This window comes from Anastrepha obliqua, chromosome 5 (genome assembly GCF_027943255.1).
Source record: "Anastrepha obliqua isolate idAnaObli1 chromosome 5, idAnaObli1_1.0, whole genome shotgun sequence".
Taxonomy (NCBI): domain Eukaryota; kingdom Metazoa; phylum Arthropoda; class Insecta; order Diptera; family Tephritidae; genus Anastrepha; species Anastrepha obliqua.
In genome coordinates, this window is record NC_072896.1 from 101,967,163 (window position 1) to 101,979,758 (window position 12,596).

Here is a 12,596-nt window from a genome sequence, read left to right on the forward strand (position 1 = left end):
GGAAGGGTGGTAAGAATTCATTTGCATGGCGCTCTCATTACTTTCATCGTCTCAGCTGATATGAGCGTACGTTTACGTTGGTTAGTGTGAGCACCATGACACGGGCCTGCGTTTCCGTTGGTAACTGTAAGCACCATGAGCACCATACGCAGACATACACTCATGATCAAAATAATAATTAAACCATATTTTCGCTTTCCCGTTTTTTTATTTCCATTAATTTTTAATTAACGGTGTTGGGTATTTTCTCAACATACGCGGTCAGGAAAAAAAATTATCAAACATCATCGCGATTTTTGTACCACTTCAAACTTGGATTATACTAGAATTTAAAGGGCTTTAAAATGGCGTACCCAAATTTGTTGCTTAAGTTCTGATAAAGGGCTAAAGGTCTCATAATGGTATCAAAACGGCGCTTTAGTGCTACTTGTGGAGTGCCAGACTGACACTTCAACCATTTCACCTACCTACCTACCTGATTAAGAAGTTTGAAATTTTGATGAAATTTTGTTAAATTTTCGTAAATCTCATACAAAGTTTTATACTTTGATTTTTATGATATTTGTTGCAGAATGAACTATACTTTTATAAGAAAATAAAGAAAATTAAAAACAGAGAGGAAAGTAATCAAAATCGGTCAATATATGGTGTAATGATTATTTTGACCATGAGTGCACTCTATACCCAGTAAATTATATTTTTCTACACTTTCTCTACTTACTATTTCCTTATTATTGAATCAAAGTAATGTCAGCGAGTATTTGTTTTTACTTATATTAATAGGACTATGAATAAGTTCGTGCGGTTTTACAACAGATGGCGTAATTTGATTATTATTCCATCGATCCACATTTCCAAACATTCATTGGAGAGCTACTGTCGTAAGGCACAAACGTCAGTATAAGTTTTTTATTTGAAGCGTAAACAACAATATTTTTACCACACTTGAAAATGTCGAATTTCGTGCCAAATAATGTGTTTTTGCGGGGAATTCTTTAATATGAAGAAAAAAGCAGCCGAAAGTCATCGTATCTTGGTGGAAGTTTATGGTGAGCATGCTCTAGCTGAGCGAACGTGCCAGAAGTGGTTTGCACGCTTTAAAAGTGGTGATTTTGGCTTGGAAGACGAAGAACGCGAGGGTGCGCCGCCAAAGTTCATGGATACCGAATTGGAGGAATTGCTCGATCAAGATCCGGCTCAAACGCAAGAAGAGGTTGCAAAAACTTTGGGAGTTGATCAATCAACCATTTCCAAACGTTTAAAAGCCATGGGAATGATCCGAAAGGTAGGCCATTGGGTGCCGTATGAATTGAAGCCAAGAGACGTTGAACGCCGTTTTATGGCATGCGAACAACTGCTTCAACGGCACAAAAGAAAGGGTTTTTTGCATCGAATTGTGACTGGCGATGAAAAGTGGGTCCATTACGACAATCCAAAACGTCGGGCAACGTATGGATACCCTGGCCATGCTTCAACATCGACGTCGGCGCAGAATATTCATGGTCTGAAGGTTATGCTGTGTATCTGGTAGGACCAGCTGGGTGTTGTGTATTATGAGCTACTGAAACCGAATGAAACGATTACGGGGGATGTCTACCGACGACAATTGATGCGTTTGAGCCGAGCACTGCGAGAAAAACGGCCGCAATACGCCGATAGACACGACAAAGTTATTTTGCAACATGACAATGCTCGGCCATATGTTGCACAAGTGGTCAAAACATACTTAGAAACGCTCAAATGGGATGTCCTACCCCACCCGCCGTATAGTCCAGACCTTGCGCCATCCGATTACTATCTCTTCCGATCGATGCAACATGGCCTGGCTGACCAGCACTTCCGTAATTACGATGAAGTCAAAAAATGGATCGATTCGTGGATTGCGGCAAAACCGACCGAATTTTTCACAAAGGGAATCCGTGAATTGCCAGAAAGATGGGAAAAAGTAGTAGTAAGCGATGGACAATACTTTGAATATTAAATTTGTAACCATTTTACGTCAATAAAGTTTCAAATTTCGAAAAAAAACCGCACGAACTTATTCATAGTCCATTATTTTCGGCATTTTTCAGAGTACATTTCCCAAATGGCACTTTTTGCTCTACATTTGCACATTTTGAATGGCGAAATGTATTTACCAAAATATGCACATACATGTCTACACTAACTGTATGTATTTACTGTTATGTTTATATGCATACTAGGAGGTTATACAGTTATTCCAATAATTACAAAATATCGTAAGTCCGCTTTCTCCTGCCCAACGTTTTCTAATTACAAAACATAAAATACAAAAGTTCACGCATATTAGGCTACATCAGCCCTTCTGTTCGGCGGCTGTCACTGCGTGCGGATGCTGCCGCCAGGCTTATTGGTGGGGGTTGCTGGCATATGTAATATTAATTCGAGTCCATATGTACTCATGCATGCGTGGTCTTACTTGCAAATGAAAGTATGTACGTAGGGCATATTTAGATCCTATAACTGGTTGTGTACAATACACAGGCACATTGCCTATGGCACATTTTGCATGTTACTTCTGCGCGACGACGCATCTGCTACATGTATGTACATTGTACAAGTATATTCCGTATTTCCCCCTATAATCCCAAAAGGTAAGGTGGAAATCGACTAGGCAGCAACACAGTTCAGTTCAGCAGCATCAACGATTCTACATTGCGCTTTGAGCGGCTGTAGGAAAGGCTAAATAAGCGTGACACACATTGCACATGGAATTGGACATTCATTTACTATGAGTAAGTGTGTCTGTATGTATGTATGTATGTATGCACTTATGTAGTGAATGTTTTGTACAGTAGCATATTTATTGTGTACCTACCCGTGTAGAAGCAAAAACAAATTGATTAATGCGTCTCGCTAGATTAAAGCGTTTTTATTTAACGCACGCATTAGTCTTCTCATTCATATCCCGAAATGAAAATGGTAAGAAAGGAAGCATTAAAATATAATATTATATTATATTATAGTAGGGCCATAAGAAGTTTAATGAAATACCTCATATTTCACTGCGAAGGTGTAATGTGTGTGCGTATGAGTTGTATGTGTGTGCGTATGAGTTAGCAATTTGCCTCTTAGCTACTCCGGACTTTTATGATTTTCTCTTAAGAGTTCTTTGCTTTTATTTCCTACCAATTTTCTAGATTTCTTACACGCAATATTTTAGCCTCAGGCTAAAGCAAATTTAATTATAAGAAAACTTAATTCTTAAAAAACGTATGAAAGCACACACATACTTATGTATACATGCGCATTTTTAAAATTAGCATCTAACGATTGTTCATTTTCTTCCAAAATCTATGGGCGATTTTTCTTCTGACATGCAAACTAATAATTAACAAGAATGGAAAAATGTATCTTCTTAAACAACCGAAATTCGTTGTTTTAAAAATAAATCTATAAAACTTATTTCGAGCTTCCTTTACTTCAAGTTTCCTCGTCTAGACTACTTCGTTTAAATTCAGACATCTCCGTAAGCTTATTTTTGATTTGCTTGAAATTTTGGCACAACATTTAAGAAGTATTAAAATTTAGAAAAATGTAAAAATCCAAATTTCGATGATGAAAATATAATAAATCCATAAAACTCATTTAAAGCTTCGTTCGTTTCAGGTTTCCCTAACTAGACTACTGTGCTTAAAGCCAGATATCTGCGTAAGTTTTCCTCTGATGTCCTTGAAGTTGTTGTATAGTATGTATTTAAGAAATGTTGTGCTTTAGAAAAATTTAAAATTTAAAGCTTCTTTTGCTTTTAAAGTCAGATATCGCCGTAAATGTTTCTCTGATTTCCTTGAAATTTTGTCACAACAATTAAAAGCATTAAGCTTTAAAAGAAAGTAAAGGGTGTTTTTTTAGAGGTTAGGTTTTCAAGTTGGCACTACTTTTTTCGTAGATGGTCTTTTTGACAGCTGTCACTTGATTTATGCTCAGTTTGGTTTGCCATTTCATAATGAATAGACTTACGCCTGAACAACGTTTGCAAATCGTGCAAATTTATTACGAAAATAATGGTTCGGTTCGCGCGACGCATCACAAGAAAATTTTGTTCAGCGATGAAGCTCACTTTTGGTTGAATGTGTATGTCAATAAGCAAAATTGTCGCATTTGGAGTGAACATAATCCACAAGTCATTGCTGAGACGCCGTTACATCCTCAAAAAGTCACTGTTTGGTGTGCTCTATGGGCAGAGGGAATCATTGGTCCATAAATCTTTAAAAATGAGGCCGGCCATAATGTTACAGTCAATGGAGAGCGCTATAGAGCCATGATTAATGACTTTTTCGTGCCTGAATTGGACGATGTTGATGTGGACGACCTTTGGTTCTAACAAGACGGCGCTACATGCCATACAGCCAACGCAACAATCGATTTATTGAAGGAAACTTTTGGTGAGCGCATTATCTCGCGCCGTGAACCTGTGGCGTGGCCTCCAAGATCGTGCGATATAACACCGCTGGACTATTTCTTGTGGGGCTATGTGAAGGCGCTTGTCTACGCAGATAAGCCCGAGACGATTGATGTCTTGGAAGAGAATATTCGGCGCGTTATTGCTGACATACGGCCCCAATTGCTGCAAAAAGTGGTCGAAAATTAGGCCTCTCGGCTGGAATTTATTCGAGTCAGCCGCGGCGCCCACTTGCCCGAAATCATTTTTAAAACATAATGGCAAACCCTTATCTTTATAATAAAGCTAAATTCTTGGCCATAACATTAAATTATATACGTTTTATTTCATCTTGAAAACCTAACCTCTAAAAAAACACCCTTTATAACACCAAAATTCCATGCTTCAAAAATAAATCCATACAACTCGTTTACAATTTCCTATGTTTCAGATTTCTCCAGCTAGACTACTCTGGTCAAAATCAGATATCTCCGTATGTTTTTTCTCTGAGTTTCGGGAAATTTTTACAAAACATTTAGAAAACATTATTTTTTAGAAAACTTTAAAAAATATAAGACGAATTTTTGAAAATAAATCAATAAAATTTTTTTTTTTTTTTGAAATTTCCCTATGCTTTCCCTGGACCTTCATCCTAGCGAGCAAAGCACAGGCAGAGACATATCGTACGCGCGAACTCAACTGTCATGCAATAACACATAGGCTGAAAAGTCCCGGACCTAACAAAGAAAACACGTTTTTTTTTTGTGTTGAAAATTAGCTTTATTCATCAACGTCATTTCCACCAAGAACTGCGCAATCATTCCAGTGCCACTCTAACATTTCAATACCAGAACGAATTATCTTTTGCCTCAATATGCCATAGGCCTCAATTATAACCTCTTCATTCGAAACAATTTCCTACCGCCCAGCATTTTTTTAGGTCTGCGAACAGCTGTGTGGGAGCAATTCAAAATTCAATTCATGTAGTTTTGGCACTGCTGAGAATCATCAACACGTTCTTGTTTTTGGTCAATAGTGAGCAAATGTGGCACCCATTTTAAATAGAGCTTTCTCATAGTCAAATGCTCATGCAATATAAAGCTAACACGTTCTTTCGATATATTATATTTGTGATGTCAGCTAACTCACACAACTTCACTTTTCAATCATTCAAAACGATTTCGTTGATTTTTTGGTGGTCTCTGGTGTTACCACTTCATTTCGACACCCACTGCGTTGTGCATCATTGGTTTCTCTACGACAACCTTTGAAGTCAGCAAACCATCGTTTTATTGTAGTTTCTAATAGAGCGGAGTCCCCATAACACTTTTCGAGCCATTGTTTCGCTTGAACGGTATTTTTTCCTATCAAGAAGCAGTGTAAAATAAAAACACGAAATTTTTGTTGATCCATCGTTTTGAAAATAACAAAAGTAGCGTCACTTTTAGCACAATAACTCACGAACTAATGAATAGAATATCATGAAATTTTAACAACTGTCTTTCTAAGGTTAGTACCTACTAACTGAAAAAGAAGTAAATACAATAAAACTAGTGCCATCTTTGTGTTAGGCCCAGGACTTTTCAGCCCATGTGTTATGTCAAGTCACGAGCACCGAATTTAAAACCACCGCTAAAAGACGAAGCTCGAGAGTTGATGGCATCAATAGACACAAAAGTCAGTATCTGGGAAATTACCCTCAGCTACACCTTCACAACCTTTCCAATTGTGTGGCTGCCAACGCTACCATCTAAGACGGGATATACCCACCACCTGTCCTAATGAGTGCGCAATAACCAATGCCATCGGATCGTAAAAAATAACAAAGCTCCCGGTTCAGATAACATCAGCCCAGAACTAATCCAAACAGATCCTCGGATGAGCGGGGGACTCCTAACGTCATTAATAAGAGAGGTTTCGTTCTCCGGAACGATACCATCAGAGCTGAAAGAAGGTGTAATTACTCTTCTCCCAAAACAAGGTAATTTATCCGAGTGCAAAAATTGGAGAAGGGTAACGTTGCTCAGCATGATAAACAAAATTACAGCCCACATAATTTATAAACGGCTATCCATCTCACTGATATAGAATTTACGCAATGAACAAGCCAAAGCTTTCGTCCACGTCGCTCATGCGTAGACCACCTAAGCACCCTGAGAATGATTGTTGAGCAGTCAGTGGAATGGCGCTGTCTTCCATATATTTGCTTCATCGATTTCGAGAAAGCGTTCAACACTTTAAGTAGTAAATGAATTCGGCAGCATTATCACAAAAAATGGCGGATCAGGAGTAGGCATTCGCTACCGCGTATCAAAAGGATGTTCTGCCTTTAGTATGCAAGATGAAGATCGGCGCACATATCCTGAAGTACGAAGATGCGGATTTTCGACGGCGTAAAATGGTGGTCCTATATGGTTGTGAGACGTGGAACCTGAGCACGTGCGACTTGCAAACGTTTTTAATCGTTGTCTACGCAAAATCTTGTGGATATTCTGGCCTAAAGCTATAAGTAGCACTGACCTATGGGTGAGTACTAAACAAATACCCATCCTCCTCGAAGTACGACGTCGCAAATGGAAGTGGATCAGCCATACATTGCGTAAGCCCCCGGCTGACATCGACGCAGCTTTTGTTCGTTGGATTGGAATTCCCAAGGGAGTCGCAGATGCGGGAGACCAGCCAACACCTAGAGGCGATAGATTGATGCAGAAGCAGAGAAAGCAGGCTATTCGTGCAGATTTGCTAGCTTCAAATAAATTAAATTTTGTTTATTTATTGAAGCCCTTTGTTCCAGGACTATGTTGAATAGACTATACAATTGCATGGCCATCGGAAATTTTGATTAGTTTTTATTTGTAATTTGTTAAACTTTTATAAATTTTGAACAAAGTTTGGAACTTTGATTTTTATTTTTGTTTTTGTTGTAGGATGTACTATACCTTTTCTAAGAATTCTGATAAAAAGTTGAAGATTTTATTTTTTTTTTTTTTGAATTTGTTAAATTTTTATAAATTTTGTACAAAGTTTGGAACTTTGATTTATTTGATTTTTGTTGTAGGATGCGCTATACTTATTCTGGAAATTGCGAATAAAAATTTGGAGATTTCGATAATTTTTTTTGTTTTTGTTTTTTTTGAAATTTTTATATTTTTTGAACAAAGTTTGAAACTTTGATTTATCTGGCTTTTGTCTTATAAAGCATAAAAAAAATTAAGAAAAAATTTACAGAAAATTTAAAACTTGGTAATTTGTTGCGCTTCCATTATTTTGAACGTAGGTGTATACTTAAGGACATAGAAATACACTCAAAAATGAAAAGTTAGACTCTTACTTTCGTTCAGGTGGAAATATATGTGTACCGTGCAGCGTTTTACGTGAACTGTCAAGGGCACAGTGACCAAATATGCACCATAAAAAATTTAGGTATCATGTTTTCATGCCAAGTATTATTTTAAACTGGACTACGTCATGCCTAGCCATCGAAATTAGATTTACATTTAATTAAAATTATCTCATATATCCACTTTAAGCTATTTTTCCTTTTTTAGTTGGAAAATAGGGGTAATAGAAAAAAAGGCCACGGCCATTGACTAATTTTAAAATAGCAGCCTAGCAATTAAATCTTTTTGCATTTATGCCTTAGAGTATAAAATTTTTCTTAATTGTACTCACTTCAAAATGATGGCACTCTCCACCGAAAACGCATCTGTTGGCAAACCGCAAATATTCCATTCGCGTATCTCCACCGCTTCGCCGAGACAAACTGCCAGGGAGAAATCAGCACTGCATACCACTCCATAGGAGGCCACCTTATTCACCCATTTACGAATCTGCCCAACACGATAGTCAATCGTGAAGGGACCCAAGTAAGCAACAACACCAGAAGATATCAAAACATCGCCAGTTAAAGAGTTATATACGCGACCCAAATTCCTAGCCGTTTCCAGCCAACGCGTACGCTCGCCACCCAAACCGGAAATCAATTCTTGGGCACGTTGCAACTTTTTGGTGCATGCCTCGTGCTGGCCTTGAAGTATACTAATTGTTCATTCAAATTGTTAATTCTTTTGTTTGTGTTAATATTTCGAGTATGAAACCTACGCATATTGCGCCAACTCTTCGTCCAATTTCTTTTGTATAGCCGCCAGGCTGGCTTCGACGCGCGCCAATTGCGCCAACTTCTCATTAAGCAATTTCATAGCACCCTGTATTTCAAATGGTAAATGGTAAAACCTTGAAGTTCTATTAATTTCAGAATTTGTGAAGTGAACCTACGTTATACTCTGCTTCGGCTGCAGCCAATGCGATTTTCTTCGGCGCCACCACTTTCGCCACCACATCGTATTTAGTCAAAGCAATGACCCAACGGCACAAACCCTCGCATGCTGTGGATGCCGATTTGACTTTATCCGGATCGAAAGCTTCGTTGCTCAGTACACGTTGTGACAACTTTTGCATTACGGCTGGTGGTATATTATCCTTGTCGAAGTTAATCAAGCTATCCAGGAATTTGATATCACTCAGCACACGTTTCGAAGGGCCCCAGTAGTCTTCGATTGTGCCTAGGCCTGAAGGATTTGGTACCTTGTCCGGTTTCACTTCTTTTAGAATACAAACAGCTTCCATGACAATGCGCACTCCAATCGGAGGACTCTTCATGGTTTTGACAACTGCAATATCGGCTGTGGTCAATGTATTTAACGCAGCTAAAGCTGCATTTAATATGGGCAGCGCTTCGCTCAATTTTGCATCGCATTCATCCTTGATCGCTTGTGCTTTAGCTGCTTGTTCGGTGGCGACCTTTTCGTCCTCCTTCACCAATTCACGCTGCTCCGCGGCGATCTTGCTATCGGCCGTTACTTTCGCCACTTGTACAGCGACCTAGGAAAGCGGAGGAATATCATCCGATGAATCAGGGTGTGAGAAAATATGATTTCTAAGATTTGCTTACAATTTCTGACGCTTGCTTGAGTTTGGGTTCCAAGGCCTGGAGCTCTTCTTGCATTACGCCCACTTGCTGTGCCGCTATATCCAGTTGGGATATACCAGTCAAGTAACGATTTTTATTGGTCATAATAGCTCTGCCAAATAGATAAAGTTAAGTTATACGAGTGAGTATTAAAAACTGGCAGAGTTTTCGCAGATGTTGGCCTACAAGGCATGGTGAAAAGATTTGAAAGGTGAGCTCTTTAACAAAACCATTCTTCGGCTCTGAGCGAATTTGACAGAATCAGCTGATGGGCTGGCGTCATTTGAGGTGTGTTTAAAAAAAACTTAGATTGTATTGATGATATACATAGGTACGAAAAAATCGACCAATTACGCTTCGTTGCCGTCTGAGCAACGACTGATTGGACTTGTGTGTGAATGCTTGCAAAATGATCATGCAGAATTCGGGCTGCCCAAGTGACGTGGCTTCCAAAGTTCCCCTCACAATTTTCTTTTTCACCGTAACTAAATAGCAAACCTGCAAATCTATCAGCCTTGTCTTGTGGAGGTGGAATCCGTCCGAACGGCAGGTTTAGTTTCAAAAACAAACGAAAAGTTATTTCCAAAACTAAAAACTGGAATAAATTAAGCTGGTGGCAAAGCATTTAAGCTTTGCAACGCAATTCTTCGCGGAAAAGATCGCCCAGCAGAGAGATCATGGCATCATTCAACGTTATTTTTCCCAGCCGTTGTCTATTTGACACTAAATTCTAACGTAATACCAGAACGTATCTACACAATATTTTTCCTCAAGGGAAACGTGGATGTTGATATCTGTTTTACTAGATCATGATCATTGTTTTAGATCGGCCAACACAAGTGAAGGTTTCGACGATTTGACTAAGCCCGAAAGACGATTGAACTGGTTGCAGAAGCAAACGAATGGGAAATACCCGTTTGGGAGCGAGCTGATGTTACAAAATGAAGCCTGATAGGAGCACTCCGATGTATTCGGCTTAAAGCTGACCACTGTCTGCAGCTTCTGTGAACCGGCATATGGACCGTTGATAGCCCGTCTACCTTGGTGCTTGCACTTCGCAAAATAAACGCTGACATATTACCAGCTGAACTATTCCAAGAAAAAGGCTTCTTACGGAGCTCTATGGGCAAGCCAAAAGCGGATGCAAAGAGCTGGTAATACGTATATATCAAGTCTTATGCCGAATACAAACGATTGAATTTATATCCGTCTACTCAAGGCTGCATCTAGGCTCCCAATGAATGCATTTTGCTACAGATCGACGACTGCCATAAATGAGCTGATCGGATATTCATATTTCAGATTTAAGTCTGGAATCTCCCTCAGACCAGATATTCAATATATCGGAGACACACGACATCTTTCTGTGACATCTACGCCGATATGATGCAACCTCTGTGCACCTGTTTAAATAACATCGAAAAATACCATCAGTTTAAATTGCTTCATCTATTGGTTCATTTGGGGCCGATTGTCTTATGAGAAAATTCAATCAATTAATATTTTGAGTCGACAGCTCACTAAGATGAGTCTTGGAGAATTAAATAAACTCTAAGATGGCACGAAGGACGACTTCATCGATATAGAATATGTACTCTGTGCATGTGCCCATATCTACTAGAATGCAGAATATGGCTTACCACTTTTGCCAGGTAATTTACTTCATTAATGACCAGCTCTGAATACAATAAAGTGATTAATGATCTTGAATAGAACTCTGGCATTTAAAGATTTTTTCGAATTTAGACACATTAAAGTTTATGCACATAAAAATTCTGTAGAGTTATCCCTTTTTTAAATCAGCGTCTCTTGGTGGGCTCGAGAAAACGGTTACGTAAAATTTATGTGCTCCTATGCCCATTAAGTACATTGATTTTATTGGCTTATGTTCAAGATAAACAGCTCGATTCTCCACACTTTCTCAAGGAACCTCACACTCTCGCTTACTAAGCGCACGACCACTCCATTCACGATGCAGAAGGATGGAAGGTGGTCAAACTGCTGCTAGCTATCAAAGTTGACGATCAACCTCATCCGTCATTATTGAACGAAGCTGTAGGTCTCTTTCTACTCATGCATACCCTCCATAACAACCAAAGTATAGAGATTCCACAAGGTATTCAAACAGAAGAAAAAATATATATATTACCTTCTGTTTTATAAAGACCCCTACAGAGCCCTCATCCGGCGCACAAGCTTGGGCGAAGACAACATCCCATAAGGAGTCCCTTGGAGAGTTTGAGAGAAAGATTCTGCCGAAGACTTTTGAACATTTGCACGTTGACGACGGCGAGTATTGTAGGCGATGGAACAATGAGCTGTATCAGCATATGACACAGTGCAGCGAATAAAGTTCCAGCGGCTTCGTTAGATGGGTCATGTCGTCCGAATGGATACAAATGCTCCGGCTCTGAAAGTATTCGATGCGATACCAGCTGCTGGTAGCAGAGGAAGAGGAAGGCCTTCTCTGCGTTGGAAAGATCAGGTGGAGAGAAACTTGACTTCACTTGGTGTTTCTAATTGGCGCCAGTTAGCAGGAGAAATAAATGACTGGCGCGCTGTGTTTAAATCGACTAAAATCGCGTAGGCGGTTATCGCGCCAATCAAGAAGAAGAAGTGAAAGTGAAGTAGAAAGACAACTCTACACTTGGACTACAACTTCTTGCTGGAATAGTCTCCTGTCAGAAAATCTCCAAACGGAGCACTATTAATGGGGCTCTATGGTATCAAGAAGGTTGGACAGCTAAGCAGAGTCTACTGTAGTATTAAGGTCTTAATCGATGTAAAAAAAACCGCAGAGGAAGTACTCCTTTCAATTCAACATTATTTTGCAATGGATGCTAAAGCCTCTCACTTACGTTCTCTTCTGATTTAGTAAGGCTTTAAAAGTCTGAATTAATTCCAAATACGAAGTAGGTGTCACATAGTTATAACGTTTCAAGCGCAATGCAAATATTTCTGATAAAGCCTGCGTTGAGGTATGAAATTCCATGCACATATCTATAGCTGTCTTGCGCTCCAAATCCGACAAATCTTCGCGGGCTAAGAATCTTGTCGACACAGCCAATAATGCATCCTCCGGCCACGGCTGGAACCAATCGATCGTGCAGCAATTGACGATTGAAGGAAACTTTCGTATGCGCATGCGCAATGCATCACCAATGGGAGACATGGCGAGCACAGTGTGGAGTTGATCGCGACAGGTCTGACGAAAAAAAAAATAGA

The 12,596-nt window shown here is 39.3% G+C and overlaps 1 protein-coding gene across 1 annotated transcript in view; it reads right to left on the minus strand.

Moving 5' to 3' along the window:
• The window catches only part of LOC129249186 (dynein axonemal heavy chain 7), a 104,225-nt gene that overhangs the window by 53,216 nt on the left and 38,413 nt on the right, over positions 1–12,596 (minus strand). The window contains exons 22-26 of the mRNA XM_054888852.1: positions 12,230–12,576; positions 9,354–9,483; positions 8,678–9,283; positions 8,504–8,607; positions 8,075–8,440 (exon numbers count right to left, since the gene is read on the minus strand). Of these exons, the coding sequence (XP_054744827.1) occupies positions 8,075–8,440; positions 8,504–8,607; positions 8,678–9,283; positions 9,354–9,483; positions 12,230–12,576 (1,553 nt within the window). The remainder of the gene's footprint in view (positions 1–8,074; positions 8,441–8,503; positions 8,608–8,677; positions 9,284–9,353; positions 9,484–12,229; positions 12,577–12,596) is intronic.